The 23,057-nt window shown below is 39.0% G+C and overlaps 1 protein-coding gene across 1 annotated transcript in view; it reads left to right on the top strand.

Annotated features, from left to right (window-relative positions):
* insra (insulin receptor a) overlaps positions 1-20,791 on the top strand; it is a 79,869-nt gene extending 59,078 nt beyond the window's left edge. Inside the window, exons 8-21 of the mRNA XM_055201609.2 lie at positions 3,581-3,831; positions 6,306-6,473; positions 7,470-7,668; positions 10,584-10,864; positions 12,005-12,144; positions 12,578-12,737; positions 14,889-14,991; positions 15,069-15,136; positions 15,395-15,624; positions 16,477-16,587; positions 16,744-16,903; positions 18,402-18,531; positions 18,670-18,804; positions 18,954-20,791. Of these exons, the coding sequence (XP_055057584.2) occupies positions 3,581-3,831; positions 6,306-6,473; positions 7,470-7,668; positions 10,584-10,864; positions 12,005-12,144; positions 12,578-12,737; positions 14,889-14,991; positions 15,069-15,136; positions 15,395-15,624; positions 16,477-16,587; positions 16,744-16,903; positions 18,402-18,531; positions 18,670-18,804; positions 18,954-19,305 (2,488 nt within the window). The 3' untranslated portion in view covers positions 19,306-20,791. The remainder of the gene's footprint in view (positions 1-3,580; positions 3,832-6,305; positions 6,474-7,469; positions 7,669-10,583; positions 10,865-12,004; positions 12,145-12,577; positions 12,738-14,888; positions 14,992-15,068; positions 15,137-15,394; positions 15,625-16,476; positions 16,588-16,743; positions 16,904-18,401; positions 18,532-18,669; positions 18,805-18,953) is intronic.
* Positions 20,792-23,057: the final 2,266 nt, after the last annotated feature.

The following is a 23,057-nucleotide window of genomic DNA, read 5'->3' as shown; positions in this document are numbered from 1 at the left end:
CATTTGCGGAGCATTGTAAACAATAAACTGACACAAAGACATTAATTAGTATCATTTGACATACAACAACGTCGGAACGGTCCTCTTTCAACACACTTGTAAACGCTGGGGCGGAGTTTCACGTTCGTCCTCTGTGACCTCTTGACGTCATGACATATTGTGCGGGGTCACGCTGGCGCATCACGACCGGATCTAGGCGAGAAGTTGTGCTTTAAAAGTGGATATTTTTTATTTTCCTTGTCAAAAATGACAATCGTTTCGCTAGATAAGACCCTTATGCCTCGTTTGGGATCGTTTATAGTCCTTTGAAACTCCGTTGAAAAAACTGTTACGTGTTGAGTTAAGTATTAATTGTTGGTGTCTATTAAAGTCCATTAAAATGAGAAAAATCCTGCAATGTTTTCCTCAAAAAACATAATTTCTTCTCGATGGATCAAAGAAAGACATAAACATTTTGGATGACATGGTGGTGAGTAAATTATCTGGATTTTTCTTTTAAGAAAATTGAATATTCCTTTAAGTTTCTCATATAGGGCCAGTACATAGATGTTAAAATAAACTTTAAATATATAGACAGACACAAGATGTAAACATTTCACATACGATTCTAATGTTGTTCATGTAGTGCTTAATCTAACCTGCTGTTATAATTTTACTAACTTCACTGTGGCTAAATTTCTGTGTAGTTATATCCAATATCTCTGTTGTCATGACAACATAACATTGGTCAGCCAATACATGATATAACTTCACAAACATATGGTTAGGAAGTAATTTGATCAAACGAAAGATGCGTCAACACATTTGTGTCTTTTGGCTGTACACCTGATTTAATCTTTATGAATTTACTTTCCTTGTAAGTGTCCTCCTGTAAGCGTAATTTTAAATAAATAAGGGGCATCAAAGTACAAATGCTGATATTTGAGCTTAACTTTAAATCAAAGGAACATGCCTGATTCAATAATTCAAAGGAATAGTAAAATAATCATGGCAGTCTGTTTGTCATGACGCATATGATGAATAGTCACGAGAACCGCGAGATCCATTGATCGTCTTACATACCGATGTTAAGCCTGTATGCCGCCAGTTTAGATCATACACAACTTACAGTGTAGTTTACATTAAAACGCAACTTATTGATTTCTAAATAAGCTAATAGCTTTTTCTCCCAAAACCTAATGTTTCACTTTAAAAGGCATATAAAACAACTGGAGTCCTTTTGCTAATGGGTTACAAAGCTTAGAAAAGTCAGGATAACATTTGCTTGTTAAAGGGATAGTTCGGCCAAAAACGATATTAAACCCATGATTTACTCACCCCCAAGCTGTCCAAGTTGCATATGTCCATCGTTTTTCAGAAAAACACATTTTCTGATATTTTAGAAAATATTTTTGATCTTTCTGTTGATTAAATGTAATGTTACGGGGTCCAGCAATAGTCCACGACCTTCAAGTCCAAATAAAAAGGGCGTCCATCCTTCACAAATTAAATCCAAACGGCTCCAGGATGATAAACAAAGGTCTTCTGAGGGTAATCCATGCGGTGTTGTTGTAGAAATATCCATATTTAAAATGTTATTAACGTTATTAACTACCTTCCGGTAGCGGAAATATGGATATTTCTACAACAACACCGCACGAATTACCCTCAGAAGACCTTTGTTTATCATCCTGGAGCCGTTTGGATTTAATTTGTGAAGGATGGACGCACTTTTTTTGGACTTGAAGGTCGTGGACTATTGCTGGACCCCGTAACATTACATTTAATCAACAGAAAGATCTAAAATATTTTCTAAAATATCCGAAAATGTGTTTGTCTGAAAAACGATGGACATATGCAACTCGGACAGCTTGGGGGTGAGTAAATCATGGGTTTAATATCGTTTTTGGCCGAACTATCCCTTTAAGTCTGACGTCACACGGCACTGCTTCCGGATCCAAGTGCTCTATCACGTGCTTAAGCAAACAACCAAAAATACTGATATTCACTCACACGGTGCTTTAAAATTATGAAAAAAAAATCCTGATCTCCAATTCCATGCTGAAATCCCAGATGACCAGACAGCGGTTCGTCTTTTCTGAATTTGTAAAATATTAAAGTCCGGGATGACGGGTGCATGGAGAATGTTGTGCCCCTGTGAGTTTATAAAGCTTAGCTTAAAAAAAAAAAAAGAGTAAACGGTGCTCATAAATGGCTGTTGAGATGTCGTGCTTAAAATAAGCCAAGGCTTTAACCCAGAAACGGTACTCCTTAACAAGTGGATATAAAAATAAATGTGTTTGGATGAAGAAAAGAGGTCATATACTGCTAGTAAAGGTGACTAAATTATGCACTGAGTGTGCAACGCATTGAAATGTTGTACCTTTTGGGGTAAAATGTAATAGCCTAAGGACCAATTGTGTACCTTGAGGAACAATTTTGTACCAATTAAATTGTAGGGGTAGTAAAAAGTAAACTGTACCTACTACAATAGACGGTAAAGTAATGTCTCCGAAAAGACACAACATTGTATTATGTTTTGTATACATGTAAGGGTACGAAACAGAACCTTATGGCGCTTTTCCATTGCATAGTACCCCACGGTTTGGTTTGGGTCAGGTCATGTCAGCTCACCTCACTTTGGCGTGGTTAGCTTTTCCATCGAGTTTACTAACACTTCTGAGTGGGAAGGATTTTATAGGCGTGCTGTTATATTTGCGCTGCCTACTGCTGTGACATCATACAAGTGAGAGCGTCCTTGTACATTCCCATACATTTATTTATTTCTCAGTCCGCCACAAAATTAAAAATGACCACCACAAATAGATGTTTGCACATCGCGTTTACGCATTTTTGTACAAATACCCGTGGTGTCAGTTGACCTGCTCTGCTGAGCCTTATTTAAGTTGCATTTAAGCATATTTGCGGACGTGCGCGTCGCAAATGTGCCGCCACAAACTGCAAGTCTGGGAAAAAAATTTGTATGGTGTTCTTGATTCTCAACTTGTGGATTTTTTTAATCGCTAAAAGGGAGTTTGGGAACTTGTAGCAGAGCACAGATGACAACATGTTTGCTCGATAGAGCACAAGCTAGCATGAGGGTAAAGCTAATCTTTACATTATAGCGATGACGCTGGTAGTCATGATTCTCTCAGACCAATCAGTGATTTACAGTATTTTCATGTTTTGGTATCAACTTGGGTTGCTTGGAACCCTGAACCCTGACAAAAAAAGTTTTGGGTACTACGTACTGCACCCAGTGGAAAAGCTCCCAAAAGTAAGCTGACCCAAACCGTGGGGTACTATGCAATGGAAAAGCGCCATAAGGGTACCACACCAGAGACAGAAAGGGTACAGTTTTGTACCTTCTTCTGACAGTGTGTTCTTTAACTGTTGGAACTTTTAAATGCACACGTAAGTAAATACATAATAAAAATCATGATCTAAAGTGCTTATGTAGTATGGTGTAAAATCATACACTGATAAATGAATGTATTGGCACAGCTTTACTGTCAGTTTATCTTATCATTAGTGTATTTTGTCTCTGTACAACAATTTCTGTGTATTAAATTCGTATCTGCTGCCATCTCTTCTTTTCTAGGCCATACAAGAACGTGACCGAGTTTGACGGTCAGGACGCGTGTGGCACTAACAGTTGGGTCATAGCAGACGTGGATCCTCCGTCTCGCGCCACGGACGGAAAGGATCAGCAGGAGCCCGGACACCTCATCTTCCCTCTAAAGCCGTGGACGCAGTACGCCATCATGGTGAAGACCCAGCTGTCTGCTTCTGACGAGCATCAGGTCCACGGAGCGAAGAGCGAGATCATCTACGTCCGCACCAATGCTACCAGTAAGAGTCTCAGAACAGGGGCAACCAAGAGGGGGGCATGGGTTACCCAACTCTCAAAATATATGGGTATACCAACAAAAAGATTATTGCACTATTACTGCAGTATGACTTATCCATGGTGGCACCTGATTTACATGAGGATTACTGATGGGAAATATAATTATATTGTTGCCTACAGCAGGCAAAGTAAATCAATTTTCTTCATTTGAATACTGTTTTTATTAGAAGTTGGTGTGGAAAGAGTACTTGAGTTGTATTAATACGTGATGTGGCATTCTTCCATTAGTCTTGACTAACAGATTGTAAGACAAATGTTGACAAGGAGGATAGCCATAGATTTTGGTTTATGAATGGTTGTTTATTGTGTCAGAGCCTCAATCTACGTTCAGCTTAAGCCTCATTTCTTCGTGAGTGTATTTCTGTTCCAGTGTTTCCTATGCAGGATCGGCCCAGGAGATGAATAAGTAAGGGTGGAAGGCTGCTAAAATAGGTCACTGGTCAGTCCCTCCAAAAAAAAAAACGCGATTATGCAATCGCATGATTCAATGCATAATCAGCCAAAGTCTGCATATTTATGTGGGGGGGGGCATTTTTTTTAAATACGACGCACTTTTGCTGCATAAAATATGCGGGGCTTACATGATTTCATAATGCCCGCATTTTCATAGCAAAAAGTCACATGTCTTAGCAGAAAGTTGAAACCGTTGCATTTACTTCACACAAGTGCAGCCATGTCCCTGTTGCTATGGGAACGTTATGAAGTGACGCAATTATGCGACATTAACATCATTGAAAAGCTGCCGCAACCGCAGTTTTTTTGAGTTCTTGCCGTTTTTGCGAGTTCCCGGCTGTTCTGCGGGTTCCCGGCAGTTTTTGCGAGTTCCCGGCAGTTTTTGCGAGTTCGTGCAGTTTTGCAAGTTCCCGAAAGTTTTTGTGAGTTCCCGGCAGTTTTTGTGAGTTCTCTGCAGTTTTTGTGAGTTCCCGGCAGTGTTCGCGAGTTCCCGGCAGTTTTTGCGAGTTCTTGCAGTTTTGCGAGTTCTTAATGTTTTTGCGGGATCTCTACATTTTTGCGAGTTCCCGGCAGTGTTTGCGAGTTCCCGGCAGTGTTTGCGAGTTCCCGGCAGTGTTTGCGAGTTCCCGGCAGTGTTTGCGAGTTCCCGGCAGTGTTTGCGAGTTCCCGGCAGTGTTTGCGAGTTCCCGGCAGTGTTTGCGAGTTCCCGGCAGTGTTTGCGAGTTCCCGGCAGTGTTTGCGAGTTCCCGGCAGTGTTTGCGAGTTCCCGGCAGTGTTTGCGAGTTCCCGGCAGTGTTTGCGAGTTCTTGATGTTTTTGCGGGATCTCTACGTTTTTGCGAGTTCCCGACATTTTTGCGAGTTCCCAACGTTTTTGCGAGTTCCCAACAGTTTTTGGGAGTTTTTGCAGTTGACATTTTTGTGAGTTCCCAACAGTTTTTGTGAGTTCCCGGCAGTTTTTGAGAGTTCCCGGCAGTTTTTGCGAGTTCTTAATGTTTTCGCGGGATCTCTACGTTTTTGCGAGTTCCCGACAGTTTTAGCGAGTTCTCAACAATTTTTGCGAGTTCCCAACGTTTTTGCGAGTTCTTGACAGTTTTGCGAGTTTTTGCAATTTACGTTTTGCGAGTTCCCGACAGTTTTGCGAGTTCCCGGCAGTTTTTGCGAGTTCTTGATGTTTTTGCGGGATCTCTACGTTTTAGCGAGTTCCCGACAGTTTTAGCGAGTTCCCGACAGTTTTAGCGAGTTCCCGACAGTTTTAGCGAGTTCCCGACAGTTTTAGCGAGTTCCCGACAGTTTTTGCGAGTTCCCGACAGTTTTTGCGAGTTCCCGACAGTTTTTGCGAGTTCTCGACAATTTTTGCGAGTTCCCAACAATTTTGCGAGTTCCCAACAGTTTTGGGGAGTTTTTGCAATTCCATCACATAAAATTGCATAAATATCCCGCATATTCCATCACATTTTTTAAGAAAACATGCCACAATCACAAAAAAACATTTCATCCAGCCTTGAGCTGCAGGTCAAATTGTGATTGTGGTTTAGTGTCAGTCCAGGTGCGCGTCTATCCTCGTTTAGAGCTTGTTTTGTCTTTCCTTCCTGATAAACCACACAAGCGTTCACTAAACTGAGACGTTGTTCGGCAGCTGGTTGGCAAGGCCTGAAAGCAACGCTTTAGGGTTTTGCTTTTTCATTCTGGTTTGGCAGAGGGTTGGGTTCGCACGCTGTGACATCGGTGCCCTACACTCCTTCGCTGACAGGAGGAAGCTGTCATTATCCCTGTCGTCTCATCTGTGACCCGGTCTGACAATGTGGTCTAACCAGAACTGTGTTCATGTGCATATTTCTACACAAATAATTAAAGGGGCCCGTAGACATGAGAACTTGTTTTTCACTTTGTTCTATTTTTTCACAGGAATTATTTCCTTCATGTACTTTGTATTTATTTTGCGTGTTTGATTTTTCTATCCAGAACCCTCTGTGCCCTTGGACCCCATATCTTCATCTAACTCCTCATCTCAGATCATACTCAAGTGGAAGCCCCCTAATGACCCAAACGGAAACATCACACACTATCTGGTCTTCTGCCAGCAGAAACCCGAGGCCAGCGAGCTTTATAAGTTCGACTACTGCCAGAAAGGTTCGGAAACGCACCCGAGTGCACATACACATGCTCTCACATTTATCAATTTTAAAGCACAAAATGTGGTGATCGGTCTGTCAGGACTTCATCACTTACAGTAGGTCTGAGTATCATCAACTACCATAATAAATACATCTCAATGCATAAGAAAATACCATAAACTTGCTTTACTGGCAGTGCATGACACTAGTCAATGAATGCATGTATAGGTTGAATGCATGTTGGATAAAAGCATCTGCTAGATGCATAAGTAAGGTGTAATGTACACTGTAAAAAACTTACAGTATTACTGGGTATTACTGGCAACTAACTGCCAGTAACTTACTGTAGATTTTACATTTATGTTACTTACTGGCAACAGTTTGTTCAAAGTTAACTGAACATGAAATGTTTCAGTATTTATCCTCTACAGTAAGTTACTGGCAACCAGCTGCATAATTACAGAAAATGTTTTACAGTGTATAGGCAGCAAAGGGTCTTGAATCACACAAGAGGGGGTTATTTCACGATAACAACCTGCTTGCCTGTACATTATCACGCTTATTACACGGCTATTTACCTCATAAGGTATATTGTTTTTTAAACGAAACGAAAAACACGCTTACTTTCGGTTTTAAGACAAGTGAAGACGTTCAAATGTCACGAACATGGTACTTGGTTTAATCACTGGTAAATATAAGGTCATATGTTATTTAAAGACATATTTATATTTAATTTTTGCGTAATATTAAACTATACCTGTTAAAATAATTAGCAGCATCCAGTTTACCATGTGTTATTCGTTTTAAGCGCTAGTTATCTGAAAAAGACACACCTTGGAATGTTGCGACTGGCCAATCAGAATCCAGCATTTCAACATCCGTGTAATCAATGTAAATAACTGTTTGCAATCGAGATGTTGTGATTTGTAGGCAGCTCACTAGTTTTTATACACACAGCAGTAATGATGCCAAGATGCCAGAATAAAATAAAGCTGTATGTCGTATTGTTTAGGTATGAAGCTGCCCACCAGAGCCCCTACACAGTTGGATAATGAAGAGGAACAGAAGTGGAACCAGACGGAGGAGCAGGGTCAGGCCAAACTCTGCTGCGCGTGTCCCAAAACAGAGAAACAGCTGAAGAAAGAGGCGGAGGAGTCTGAATACCGCAAAACCTTTGAAAACTACCTTCATAATGAAGTGTTTGAGCTCAGGTAACTTCATAGTTCCTTTATAGTGTAGATTACTAAACACACATGCTTTTCATCTGAAATATTTGAGAATCAGCTGTCACATTCTTCACCTGACATGACCCTCTAGGTGGGGATTCTCAAGTGTTTTTCACCTCAGCTCAGGGTTGAATGTCTCAGCAGCGGTCAAGCCGCGGGTTGTTTTTGACTCCGCCAAGACCTTGAGAGCATGTTTTTCATAGGTGCGTTTCCACTGTTTTTTGTTTCGTTGGCCTTCAGAAACTCACAGCTAGTTCTTAGATCCCATTCCACTCCTACACGCATCCACACAAATGCTCTTGTACCTTTCACAGACCTTGGATTAGTCTATGTTTTGGGGGGAGATGTTGTTTGCTTTGGTGTTGACAAGTGCCTTTCCGAGGATGTACAGACTTTTACATGGACCGTTTGTCTTCCTACCCGTTATTGTTCTAAATATTATTGTCGCAGCTGCTTCGGCAGTTTTTATTTGAGATGGTGAAGTTCACATGAGGATATTAAAGTTTGGCTTTAGTGTATAGCAGGAGTGCTGAATCTTGTGTGCTCTTACATTTGAGGAAATAACTGAACGCTGTGCTCCTCTGGTGGTGGTTTACCACTGGAATGGTTATAATCAACCGCACAAATGCTCTTCTGCTCCCTCTTGTGATGACTTTAGTAATGACATTGCTAAAAAATGAAGTTGTTTAGTGGTGTAGTCACTTTTATTCCATTAGACTTGAAATATTTCCTAAACCATAATTTGCCACAGTTATGCAATCATTTGTGGTCTCTGTACCACAATGTGATGTTGGGAAATGTTCATTTTCTGAGTAGTAGTTAGTTTACACTTCAGTCACAAAACCAATGAAGAAGAAAAGCCTGTTACGTTAGCCACTGATGTCATATCCGTTTTGATTGCAAAATTGAGAGATTGAAAACTTTAACTCTTTTCCACCAGCGTTTAAAAAAAATTGCCAGCCAGCCAGCACAAGCATTTATTTTATGATTTTCACAACAGTGTAATGCCTTCGAGGAAAAGTTATTCTACAAATGAAGAGTTTCGTTGCAAAACGAGATAATGTTTTTTTATTTTTCAGATCTCGTTTTTTGGTTGTGAATTCCAATTAATATCAATTTTACTGCAGTTGGTTTGTTTTGATTTAAACCTTCATAACTTAAAAAATACAGCTAAGTAGCACCATAAAACAAAATAATAACATGATAACATAATAATAAACATGTTTCGACAAAAATGTTAAAAACTCAGTAATCTCGTTTTGCAACGAAACTCTTCAAATATATATAAAAACATTTTAACAAAATTTATTTTAACACCACCAATTTTATTAGCCTGGCATATATATAAAAATCACATGATCATTCTTTAAAGATGTGAAATTGCGCAATGCTTGGATGACACATCTGTATCTCCTTTGATTAAAAATTATTGCTAGTGCGGTGGCTATGAAATATGTAAACTAGGGATGTTAACGATTACTCGATCAATTAATTGTCGATGAGAAATCTATAAAACGATTGTCGAAAAAGCAAGCACGTGTGTGCAGCGCCTGCGCAAAGCACATACAGCCGGTGAAAAAAAAGAAAGAAGCGCGCAGAAGTTAAACATGATCACAATGATGCTCAATGCCAAACACACACCTGGGCTTTTTAACGTCATGCGAGACAAGACTGGCTGCTAACGCAACAAAATGGCATTCACAGTGGATCTGTGAAAATGCAAATACGGTTAGGTTACTGAAGGCAAAGACCCTCTTCAGGGAAGCCTGTAAGATTAGCATAGCAATGCTGCTAACGCTGCTATACACAGGGAAGGAGACCAGATGCCGTCTTTAATGAACAGATTAAAATGCAATCTTAAATTTTGGCAAGAAACTGGAACCAATTTGCGTGTTTTGTAGTGGACGGTTGAAATCTTCATAATATAAGCATCTTTGCTGAAAGTACGCCACAGGTCTAAGCAGAGGTGACAACGTAAAAAGTGCCCTTCGTGTGCTTCTTGGATATAATTGTAACAAGAAATGTATCAACGACTCAGAATGCGAGGTGAATAACTAGAAAAATAACACTTGATGATAATTAAACTTTTTTTTGTCATGGACGCACAGACTTTCATGACGACTCAGCAGATATGAGGCGGAGTTATACACTGTGTCTATTAGTCATTATATTTCATTACGAGATTAGTTTAAATTGATGATTTTATCAAAACACCAACTACATTAACTCATTTTACATTTCCACTAGCATGTTATTTAGACAAAATCTAATCTTTTAATTCGCGTGAGGAAGCTGGCGTTTTTATACACACTTTTATGTCATTGGCTATATGCCACTGTAGTAAGGCTAAGTTATTGCACTATTACTTTTAACGATTATTCGATTGATTGATCGTTAATTTAAACGATCATTGAATCATTGCATAAATTGACATCCCTAATGTAAACCTTTCAACCTCTGTCGGCATGATTATTGAAATGAACCATTCTATCAAAAGGGGAAAGATTGTTTTACTTGCATAACAGCTGTCATTTTGCGATATTTTTTATTCGATATTAGAAATTATTGCAAAGGTTTTGTGCATAATAGAAACCTCATTTCATGTTGTTTGATCTTTGCATGATGCTGATCATGTCATCTGGTATCGCAACAAATGCACGCTTGCACGACTAGTTTTTAAACACCTAATATAAACACAGAAACCGAAGCGAAGAACAGTGAGACAAATAACCAGTGAGTGGTCACATGCTTTAATTCAAGATCAAGGAAACTCTCAGTTTGCTTTCGGATAAATTGTGTCCCTGGTGTGTTTCTCCATGCTTAAAAGAGCACATATATACATGGCAAGTCATTACTCTGTATATGAATAGGACCAATTGTCTCTCTCTGTCTTTGCGCAGACCATCAAGACAACGCAGATCTCTAGTGGGCGTGGCCAATAAGACTTCCTCTCTTTTCACCACGCCCTCTTCGCTGCCCAATGGCTCGGCCACACGTAGCCCAGAGGAGGAAGCGGAGGCCAACAAGATCTCGTTTAGGGTCATCGGGAAGGAGTCCACTGTCATCTCCAATCTGCGGCATTTCACCAGCTACAAGATAGAAATCCACGCCTGTAACCATCCGACTGAGCCCACTCGCTGCAGCATGGCGGCATACGTCAGCGCCCGCACCATGCCTGAAGGTATGACATTGTTTTGTGTCTTTATTAGGTGTTGGATTTGGCAGCCGTCGTGTCGCGATTAAAGGGCTCGTTATAGTCGTGCGTAGGTCCTACTGCGTAGGTTCCGCGTCAGTTTTCATTTATACTTTTGCGTCGACGTGCAAACACACGCGCAGACCGCTGGTAGGCAGTATCCACGCGTGTAACCACAGTAGCAGCGCGACCGTGAGAGAAGAAGAAGCTTAGCAAGTTAACCCACAAACGAAGAAGAAATAGCAACTTGTTGTGTATGATTTGAGAAGACCAGCAATGATGCAAGTAAATAGACAGCGACTTTTGATGCAGTTTGAGTTAAATCACTCCTCAACTTTGCTCATCTTTGTTTTCACCGTCGCAAACGGAAATACCTATGACGCAGCTTTTTTACCTGACGGGAGGGGTTCTGGTGGACCAATTACAGCGCTTGCGGTCCGCGTAGATCTGACGCGCTGTTAACATTTTTGCGAGGTGCACGTCAGGCTACGGCTACGGATAGCCTACGCCGTAGCAACGGCGTAGAACTTACGCACGACTATAAATCGCCCTTAACTCATTCACCGCCAGCCTTTTTGAGAAAAGTTGCCCATCTGCATTTTTGTGATTTTAACAAAATTTTCACGAAATTCCTTGCAGGAAAAATTATTTTCTATAAATATATAAACATACAAATTATATCAAATTAAAGAACACACCCTCTGCTTTCAAACAAACAATAAACAAACAAACAAAATGGGGAAAAAACGTTTCATTATATATTTACTTTTTCTACTTAATTTAACCACTGAAATATGGATATTTCTCTTCAAAAATACAAAATTTTGAGCAAAAAGCTTGAAAAATTGCGTTTTTGTAAAGGAATTTATGTTAGAGATCAGACTCAGAATGACTATCAAACATAAAGGCAGTTAAAATAAATCATTAAATCTTTTTAACTTCCGTTTTTGATCAATTCGGTTTGGCCATCTGGTGGATAAAAGCGGTATTACACTTTCACTTTGAAATTCGTCCAGAAAGGCATATTTATTAGTTAAATATGAACTCATAAATGACGAGATAACTCGTCAATGGCGGTGAATGAGTTAATAACTTTGCCATTCATGCCTTCGGTTTGGTGTTTTACAGAAAAGGCAGATGATATCGTGGAGCCGATAACATATGAAGTGTCCGAATACTCCGTACACATCAGGTGGAAAGAACCTAACGATCCCAACGGCCTGATCATCCTTTATGAAGTCCACTACAAGAGACTGGGAGATACAGAGGTGAGACAACACGCGGTCGCTTTCCTCCAGTGAACGCTGGCTGCACTTCAAATCAGATTTCTATCAATCCTGCTGAAATCAACATGTGTTAGCGCTAAATCAACAAGCTTTTTTAGCATCATTGCCTCATTGTGCGTTGTGTTTCCGTAACCATGGAGAAATCCTCCTGGAGACAGCGAAAATGTCCCTGATGTTGTTTTTGAAAAGCCTCCGATAAACAAGGGTTGATTATATAAAGGTTGATATAAGCAAAACATGATGTTTTTGCACTCTTAGTTTCATTAAAGCCTGATGAGTAATGTTTAGGTGTATTTGTTCAAGATGGATTTTGTGCAACATAATAACACGATAAAAGCCACTGTCTAATGGATGTCTATTTCGCATATTCTGCCTTGGACATTGCGTACAACAACAGCGTTTCTCTGTGTCTTAGGAGCTGCACCATTGCGTGTCCAGGAAGAATTACATTGCAGACGGAGGCTGCAAGCTGAGAGTGGTGCATCCTGGGAATTACACGGTGCGAATCCGAGCCACCTCTCTGGCGGGCAATGGATCGTGGACGGAGCAAACACACTTCTACGTGCAGGACCTACGTAAGGCACATTGCACACGAACACGTCCTTCATGCTTGTGAACTTAATTTTCAGTTTTCCAGTTCCTCAGTTAATGCATAAAGTCAAACAAGTCAGACTTTGACATCATAGGCTGTAAGTAGTTTTTGTGGAACGTGTCATTTGATCCTTAATAATTTATTTCATCGCTAAATAATTGCAAAAATTAAAACAGTCGCATTATTTTTATCTAATATTCTGTCATGATACAGAGTGGACAACTTGGTGAACATTTCTGGTTTTATTTTACTAACGGACATAAACAGTTTCTCTCTCCATCACGCTGCACACATATCACTACATTATCTCTTCTTTAATACTAAAGTTTTTATTTGTAAGCTAGTTTAATTCATTATTTTCATGAGGATCTACAGTACTGTGCAAAAGTCTTAAGCCACCGTGTTACCATTAGATTTGTTGTTTTTGCAATTCTATAGTGATCATATATAATTATTTCTCAGTCTCTTTATTAGAATACAACCAGAAAATACAGGAAATGTGTGTGCAGTATTAAAAACCGTGTAAAAGTATAAGCTGAAGTGTCAAAGTATTTAGGATAAACTCCACTTGAGCAATAGACCATTTCAAAAGATGTAAACAACACTGGTCCAGAAACACTTCCTGTTTCAGTTTGTGACTGTTTTTTATTCATTTCACATATATCATTATCTTTAAGATGTCTGTTTAACTTTTTGCTTCATTTCTATATGTTCTGTTGGTTGTATTTTATCCCAACATTTATCTAGTGTTAAAAACTGAAACAGGAAGTGCTTCTGGACCAGTGTTGTTTACATCTTGTGAAATGGTCTATAGCAGGCAGCTGCAGGATCTCTTAAACCTAAATGAAATTAAATCCTAATGTCTAATTCTAATCAAATGACTTCAGTCTCCTCAAAAAAGCTCAAGATGTGTTTCGTGCCAAGAGAGGTCACACTAAATACAGACTGATGCCTGAAGAAGACATTTAGTTCTGAAAATTTATTTGTTTTTAATTTTGTATACATATTTCCTGTATTTTCTGTTTGTATCTTTAAAAAAGAGTAATAGTTATGGCTGGACATTGGAGCTTTGCTAAAACAACAAAGCTGGTGATGGTGGCCTAAGACTTTTGCACAGTACTGAATACGTGAAGGTCTGTGTGAAACCTGCTGTCTCACATAAATGCGATATGACATTGCTTCCGCCGGTTTTTGGCATTACAATTTACTGTTTTGTAGTCCTTATATCAAATTGTTGTGAACTTGGGACACAAAAGAAAGGTATCTGTCCACAATCATCTCAGCGTGAACAAACGTGCGCTTGCCGCCTGTAAGCGCGTGAGGATCGAATTGTTCTCCTTTTTGGACTTTGCACTTGAACGCTCACATACATGCATAATAATAACACACAAGTAAACGCACAGTTTAGGGAAAAGGTAGTTTTGGTCTTGTGGCTATTGTGCATTATTGTAGGTTAGTCATTTTCAAACTTTTAAAAAGCGACCCTACAAAAAAACAAGATTACACAATGCACTTCTCTCAGTGTTGGCAATCAGGATGGATTCATATGTTCTTATTAATATCAAACATTTATGCGGCAATTAAGTGGTTAATTATTTTAATAACGTTTGCAGTATAAAAGTTTTTGTTTACATTGTATGTTTGTGTGTGTGTACTGTGTATTGTGTATCTTGTACAATAATTATGCAATTATAAATGCACACAGATGCAAGAATATATTTAAGAAATATTTACGTGTGTGTGTGTTTACATATATATATATATATATATATATATATATATATATATATATATATATAACGCACAAACACACACACATAAATTATGCGAAAAAAATATTTTATATGCAGTTTATCAGCATGCATGATGTAAACAAAAACTTTTATTCGTTGTACAGCCCTACAAAAAACAAAGAGTGTATATGTAGTTGTATTTATTTGTCATATTTACTTAATTATTTAATTACTTGAGAACTTTTAATAATAATTTAATATATTTTTAATAATTAGAGGGAAAAAAAATCATATGTTTTGGACAAATTTCACAGAATCACAAAAATGTTTTTTCCAAAACACAATACACTGAACTAAATTGAATTGAATTAACAGAAGTCTGTGATTTGATTTTTTTTAAGGTGTGGACCCGTCAAACATGCTGAAAATTGTGATTGGCCCAGTAATCTGTGTGTTCCTGCTGCTGCTAATGGGAGGGGCGGGCTTTTTCATGTTCAAAAAGAAGCAAGTTTCAACTTGGCTGAATATCCTTCAAAGCACTCTCTATGGATTTTATTTAGTTTGTTCGTTCATCTAAACAGGCAAACAGAGGGGCCGACAGGACGCCTTTACACCTCACCCAATCCTGAATATTTCAGCCCAGATGAGGGTGAGCTTTTCTGTTATTTTCCTGTGTGCTAGAAAAGGCTGCAATCGATGAAGAATTGATTCAGTTTGTTTGAATATAACTATAATTAGCTTGGTCATAGCAAGCAAAATTTATCACATTGACAGCCATATCGATTCGGGAAGATGATAACATTTAAAAAGACTTTCTCAAGTTCTGCTCAATCTCAAATGAGACTGTGTAACAATATTATAATAGTATTAAGGATGTAAATTATACCCGTGTGTCGTGTTTGTGCAGTGTATGAGCCAGATGAATGGGAAGTGCCTCGTGAAAAGATCAATCTGTTGCGTGAGCTGGGCCAGGGATCTTTCGGCATGGTGTACGAGGGCATCGGAAAAGACATAGTTAAAGGTGAACCGCAGACCAGCGTGGCGGTGAAGACCGTTAATGAGTCGGCCAGCCTCAGGGAGAGGATCGAGTTCCTCAATGAAGCTTCTGTGATGAAGGCTTTCAGCTGCCATCATGTGGTGAGACACAACTCATACAGGATTTCATAGGAGAAAAATATTGTACTGACACACTTTAAAATAAGACAGAGACGTTTTATATCAAGATACATACCAGTAACGTCGTTTTTAAGCAGATTAAAGGTGCAGTGTGTAATTTTTTGAAGGATCTCTTGACAGAAATGCAAAGTAATATACAAAACTATATTATCAGGGGTGTAAGACATTTCATAATGAACCGTTATGTGTTTATTACCTTATAATGAGATGTTTTTATCTACATACACCGAGGGTCCCCTTACATGGAAGCCGCCATTTTGGGCAGCCATGTTTCTACAGAAGCCCTTAACGGACAAACTTTTTTCACTAAGTTGTCTCCGACGATGACCTGTTTGTCCGGTGGTGGCTACAGTAGCTTCTCTATTTGTTTCAAAAGCGAGGGGTGAACAGTGGACTGAGCCATTAGTTGCAATTCACAACCTCACTATTAGATGCCGCTAAAATTTACACACTGCACCTTTAATAAAAGATGCTTAATCATCTTAATTTAACTGAGGCATAGTCCTGGCTTTAGCTAAGCCTTGACAGTGAAACCAGGATTTAAAGAAAAACAAATCTATAAGCATTTTTACTCTATAGCTATCACAAGCCCTTTCTTTTTTGTAAATTTAATCGTGAAATTAATATATTAACGTAAGGATACAATCACTAGCGGCATAGGAAATTTGTCAGACTTTTGAGCTAAAATTATTTCCTCAAATTTTATGAATATTTAATTTTGAATCAACATTTTGTCCAGCTATTATTGTCTATATGCATTAAAGTACTTGTATATGCATTAAATCATGTACCTAACGTAATGTTGTTGGTTAGGTGAGGCTGCTGGGTGTGGTTTCTAAAGGCCAGCCCACACTGGTGGTGATGGAGCTCATGACACATGGAGATTTAAAGAGTTACCTGCGTTCCCTCAGACCAGACTCAGAGGTAACAAAGCATACAAAAGAGTCAATGTGAACATCCCTACTAGACGGCTAGATTTAGTTGACATTACTTACATTGTTGAAAAATACCTTCTTTAAAATTCTAGTTTCTGCTCTTACGGGTTTGTGTTTATTTGTGGTGTTGTTGGCTTTGTTGCAGAATAACCCAGGTCGGCCTCCTCCGACACTGAAGGAGATGATTCAGATGGCAGCGGAGATAGCAGATGGCATCGCTTACTTGAACGCTAAGAAGTTTGTGCACCGAGACCTCGCTGCCAGGAACTGCATGGTGGCCGAAGACCTTACTGTAAAAATCGGAGGTATTATACTGTGATATACAGTAGGGGAGAGCGGGGCACAACCTAACACTTTTTGGCTTAATCATTCCAAAAATATTTGAGTTTGATTAATTATATTTTTACACGAGCAACACACACATCTCTGCTACAAATGAATACTTAACGTTTGTTTCTAGTACTTACCATTCTTGGACAATTACACCAAACGGGACAGAAGTGCAAACGTTACAACTTACCCCATAGGTGGGGTTAATTGTAACAGGCAGGGGGTTAGTTGGAACACTTGCTAAAAATTAAGTTTGCAGGCAAATATTTCAATACTATTTTGTCTATATACTTGAAGTGGATATTGTTTATAGATGGATTTCAGTCATGTGACCTTTTACGTCATGCCGCCATCCTGAGGACCTACTGAGTACCAGTAGGCTATTGACAAGCATTGGCTACCTTGCTACGATTCACGGATTTCTTATCTTTTAGTGTCTATGATTCTTACGGATACAGTAAATGGCTACGAAAGAAAACATGTCGCACCTCGACTATCATGAAAAGAAACGCTACTTAAAAATTATATATCTTGGTTAGGGTGTGATGCCTACTCTATCACTGATGCATTCTTCCAGCCGCTGTTCACTGCTACCGAACTACCAATATTTTACAACATAAGAAGGCGTGACACAACATAAAAAACTTTGCTCGAAGAATCACCTGGATCTCTACACAGTTTACTAAAAAGAAAGGTTTTGTACAACTGACTTTGGCAGTTATGGTGTCCGCTCGTCATCTCTGCCAGACGTAAATAATCGATTTCCGAATGCGAATGAATGAATCTCATATGAGGCTCCTTTTTCAACGAGAAGGTCAATATTGTTTTTCACTGATTAATGTGACATAGCATTGGATTTGGTATCTTACACACCAACTTAGAAACCGAAAAAAAAACCATGATGAAATTATAATTACTTGCATGCCACCAAAACACTCCTTCATCAATAACTCTCTGGAAAAACATTATACACTTCCAAAAATTTGGGAGATCGTCTTTTGGCAGTGTGAAAAAAACACCGGAAAAACAAAACACTCAACCTTGTGCAACAATGTAAACAGTCCGTGTTACAACTAACCCTGCATTAGTTTTTGCCCCGCGCACCCCTACTAGAGTCTATAACAGTCAAAGAGATTTAATATCACCAAGATCCATCACTGGTGTTGGTATGAATGGAGGAGATTGCAGCGATCAGTATGGCCGCTCTAGTCCCGCCTGCCAATAAAAAGAGCCAATCGTTAAACGTTTAGTTAAGAAATTAACTGCATTTCATTTAGCAAGTGCCTGCATGTTATCCAAAACATCACGGTTTTAGTGAGCGACCAAAAGGTCAAGCTGCTAAAACATTGTTGTGATAAAAAATGTGAAAGTGTTCGTGAAGTACAGGATGGGCTGTAGTCCATCATGAAGCGATTGTGTAATCTGTTATTGTAAGAGCCTTGATGATGTTTTCTTTCCTGTGTTCCTTGGCAGATTTTGGCATGACAAGAGACATTTACGAGACCGATTACTACAGGAAGGGCGGGAAGGGTCTGCTTCCTGTGAGATGGATGGCCCCCGAGTCGCTGAAGGACGGGGTGTTCACAGTTCACTCGGACTGCTGGTGAGCCGACCGTGCGCATAGACATAAACAACGCACGCGCAGACATGTGCCGTTGTTTAAGGATTCGTTGCCAAATTGATGTGGAGATTTCAACAGCTTGTCCGAATTGCTCATGGCCCGTGCTGTGTCTTCGTTTAGGTCGTTTGGAGTGGTGTTGTGGGAGATCAGTACTCTGGCTGAGCAGCCCTACCAGGGGCTGTCCAATGAGCAGGTCCTAAAGTTCGTGATGGATGGTGGATACCTTGACAGACCAGACAACTGCGCAGACAGATTGTGAGTATATCACTTGCAATATCCCTGATCTGGAAGTTGGGGTTGTTTACTACAATGTAGATTGGGAGCATTTGCCTCCAAAAATTAGTAATGGATAAAGGTACAACGTGTACCCAAATGATGATTCGATCGATTTCTTTGTCTTCCAGGCATACTCTGATGCAAATGTGCTGGCATTACAATCCCAAAATGAGGCCCAGTTTCCAGGAAATCATCGAGATGCTCCGTGATGATCTGCATCCCTCGTTTCAGGAGGTCTCTTTCTACTACAGCGAGGAGAACAAACCGCCCGAGACCGAAGAGTTTGACATGGACATGGAGAACATGGAAAGCATCCCATTGGACCCGTCCTCATACTCTCAAAGGGAGAGCTGTCTAGACGGTGACGAGGGCTCCTCCGTGGGCTTGCGAGGGAGTTACGAGGAGCACGTGCCGTACACGCACATGAACGGCAAGAAAAACGGACGCATCTTATCGTTACCCCGATCTAACCCCTCCTAATATTACCTTGAACCCCTGCAAGCAAGATTAGATTTTTGTTCAAACGTTTATACCGTAGACTCATTTTTATCATGCTCTAGATCAGAAGCCCCTCAGAAAGCAAACTCAGGACTTCGGTTTTCTTCTGGCCGCCTCCGTGCGACGACGATACGGGGTGCAGGCGTCGATTTGTATTTAAAGAAGAAAACGTACTTCATCTGCTTCTTTTCTGTCATCTTTTTTACTTGTTTGTAATTGCCAAGTTTCAATGACTGGTCAAATGGAACAAACTGTGAAATTAACCTCATACAACCAGAAGGCTGCTTGTTATCTCCTCACCCGCCAACCAGTTCTCTGACTCTCTCCAATAACCTAGAAGAAATTAAGAAAAAAAAGTGACCTTACTTGGTTTTTGGCCTGTGTCAGTACAACGTGGAGTCATGTCCGAGTCTATGGGCGTTTGTGGCAAAACTTGGGAACTGTAGGATGACCCGGATTGTCCTTCCAAGAACAAACTCTCTATAGGGGAGGACACTGCTTTTCTACCTGCTACTCAGTATTCTTGACTGCACACAGATTTTTGGACTCATTTTTTTATTTATTTGCTTACCTGTGCTTTGTTTTCCTCTTTTTGTTTTACACATTTACAGCTGAAGGATATTTAAACTGTTTCAGGACTAAAAAGAGAGTTCCTCAGATTGACCAATAGTTGCTGCTTTGATATATTTTAGTGGGTATAGATGATGATGAGGAGGAGGATGATAAAAGTATATATATATATAAATATATTAATGTTTTTGTACATAGCTGTCATTCGAGAGTTATTGCTGGTTGTAGAAATGTTTTTACATGTTTGTCTTGAATCTTTATTTTTTCTAATCCAAAAAAATCATACTAATCCTGGACCTCTGATCAGCCAGCAGCTCCTAGGTGCACAGGAGTATTGTAGATGTTATGGGCTTCAGATGTCAAATCTTGATATCGATTGAAATAGCTGCTGTAAATAAAGCAGTGAGGTGCATTCAACGAATGGACAGATGTGTTTCTCTGTCGTTTTTTTTATTATTGGTCCGTCACGCGGCAAAACAGAGACTCTTAAGTGACGTTTCTTTGGGAAGTATTTGCGGGAGTGCACGGGTGTCGACACTAGCAGTCATTAAAATATCACAGCACAGTTGTCAGGAACTGACCGGGAAATGTACAATATTTACTGTATATGGATCACAAAAGATGACTTTATCATAGATAAAGTGTTTCACATGCATTGCATTTACACAACATTTGTGGTGATAAACTGTACAGATACATAGCAAAAATACTGTACCTGCAATTCCAGCATTACTAATGTGACGGTTTCAGTCAAAATTAAAACTTTATATTTTCCTGAACCCTTAAAGAGTCCAGACGTCAGAAGAATATCAGTCTGTACTCGTGTTTTCTGTTTTAGACAAGGGAAATATATACATGTGTTATGTATGTGCCAAATAAAGGACACGTTTTTTTTTTTTTGGAGACAACTTTGTAGGAATTCTGTGAATTAAAGGTGCCAAAGAATGCATGGGTACGATATGTTAAATTGCTCTCTGATATCTGGGTATATAACTTTTACAACCCTAGGATTTTTCCCCAAAATGAAATGTTCTACTATTACCTTATTTGGAAAGGTTGTGAATATTAATGTTGAGCTCTGCTCTGATTGGCTGTTTCTCAGAGCAGCTCATTTCAGTAGCTCTGTGTGTACAAACATATGTTTGAGCCTGTCTCAGACGAAGATACGGATTTTAAAGGAAAATCAATTATTCCAAGATTGTTAAAGGATGTTTCTAAGTGGCAAGTTTTTTCAGTATGGCCCTGCAAAACATAACTGTAACGTCAATAGTAGAACTTCAGCCTAAACATTAGCATATAGACCGTTTCAGCAGTAACAACATAAACAAGCGGCTGTCGCGGTCCACACGTAACTTCCGGTAAACTCTGCAAAGAATAAATAATAACAAAGTTCTTTAAACGTAGTTTATTTATATAACAAGCAAAAAACAACACATAGATTACCTAGAAAACCAAAACATTTGTTATTTTCGACGAGGCATGTGTTCAAGAGATCAGTTTAGCAACTAGTCAGACCATTAAAATAAACAAAACCGGAAGTAAGGTTCGGATCCAGACGTGTATCACGTGCGTCCGATGAAACCGTCTATAGCATCAACTAGCATAAAGTTCTAACTCAGCAGTCACAACTGTGTTTGTAGCATACCAACATTGTTTTGATTTTAAGGAACAACCAATTGTTCGGAGATTGGAAATCTAAGTGGCAGGTTTATTTGTGTTTTTTTTATGTATGAATTTGCAAAACGTAACTTCAGCCTAAATGTTAGCATATATCTCAGCAGTCACAACTCAAACAACAAATTATATTTTAATTTTTGTGTGTGATGAAGAAACCGTTCTGAAAGCTGCATTTACTTAACTTTTTTTAAACTTAAACTTTATTTAAAAAAAAAGCAGCTTGATAAAATGACAAGAGTAGGGGAGAGCGGGGCACAACCTAACGCTTTTTGACTTTGGCTCTATCATTAAAAAATATTTAAGTTAGATTAATCATCTTTTTTACACATATTCACACATTCATCCATTCATGATCCTTCATCTAACCATCCTTGTATTATGCATCAATGCATACAAATAGATTTTTTTGAAAGGGCTTCACAATTAAGACAAAAAAATGAAAATTGTGAGTTATTTCCCCTGATATTGTATTAACCTTTTGATTAATAGTATTTAAATTGTTTTCATTTAATTATCATGACATATGTATACTGTATACTGGAGGATTAATTGTAACACTGTGTTACAACTAACCCCACTGTGTAAAAATGTTTTCAATCCCAGCTATCAGTTAGGAGTTGTTGACATGTTTCAAAATAGTGTTATGTTTTAGGTAACAAGACAGTGATTAAAATAATATAAGGTTGGATTTGGTGACTTACACACCCAACTCAGAAATCCAAAACTCCAAAACACACTTTGTTCAATATCTTAACCAAAACTTTTCACAAATTCACTGGAGATCATCTTCTGATAGTAAAAGAAAAAGACCAAAAGCACAGATTGCTCGGCCTTGTATAAATATGTAAAGTAGCTGCGTTACAATTAACCCCGCGTTAGTTTGTGCCCCGCTCACCCCTACATTTCTGCAAAGGTTTAACGTAAATTAACTTTACGTTAATTTGCTGTTTCTCAATGGTCGCATTTTTCAATTCAATTTTATTTTTATACCGCTTTTCACAATTGTTTAATTGTTTCAAAACAGCTTTACATTAAAAGATGCAGGAGAAAAACTGGTGGACAACATAAGAAGCAGAGTACAGCGGCAAAGATTAAACTAATAGCGAGAGTAGTAATAAGGTAACATTAAGGGGTGGTTTCCCGGACAGGGATTAGACTAGTCCAAGACTAAAATAAATCTAAGAGCCGTCCAAACTGAAAACAACTTGCACTGACATATCTTAAAATACATCAGTGCCCTTTGTTTTGCTTCAAAATGCACACAAGTAATGTTTTTATTAAGGCATGTTTGTTAAAACTAGTTATATTTTCTAATTAAACTAAGGCCTAGTCTTGGCTTAAACTAATCTCTGTCCGGGAACCTACCCTTATAGAAGAGGGTGCTAAATTAAGCCAATGTCAGATGACTACCTTAAGGGTTGAAAAAACTCTTAGAAGAAAAAACCCTAATTTAATCAGGAGGAAAAAGTCCTATGAAGAAAAAACCC

This window comes from Misgurnus anguillicaudatus, chromosome 2 (genome assembly GCF_027580225.2).
Source record: "Misgurnus anguillicaudatus chromosome 2, ASM2758022v2, whole genome shotgun sequence".
Classification (NCBI taxonomy): domain Eukaryota; kingdom Metazoa; phylum Chordata; class Actinopteri; order Cypriniformes; family Cobitidae; genus Misgurnus; species Misgurnus anguillicaudatus.
The sequence above is the reverse complement of the archived record's forward strand: the minus strand, read 5'-3'. Positions and strand labels throughout refer to the sequence as shown.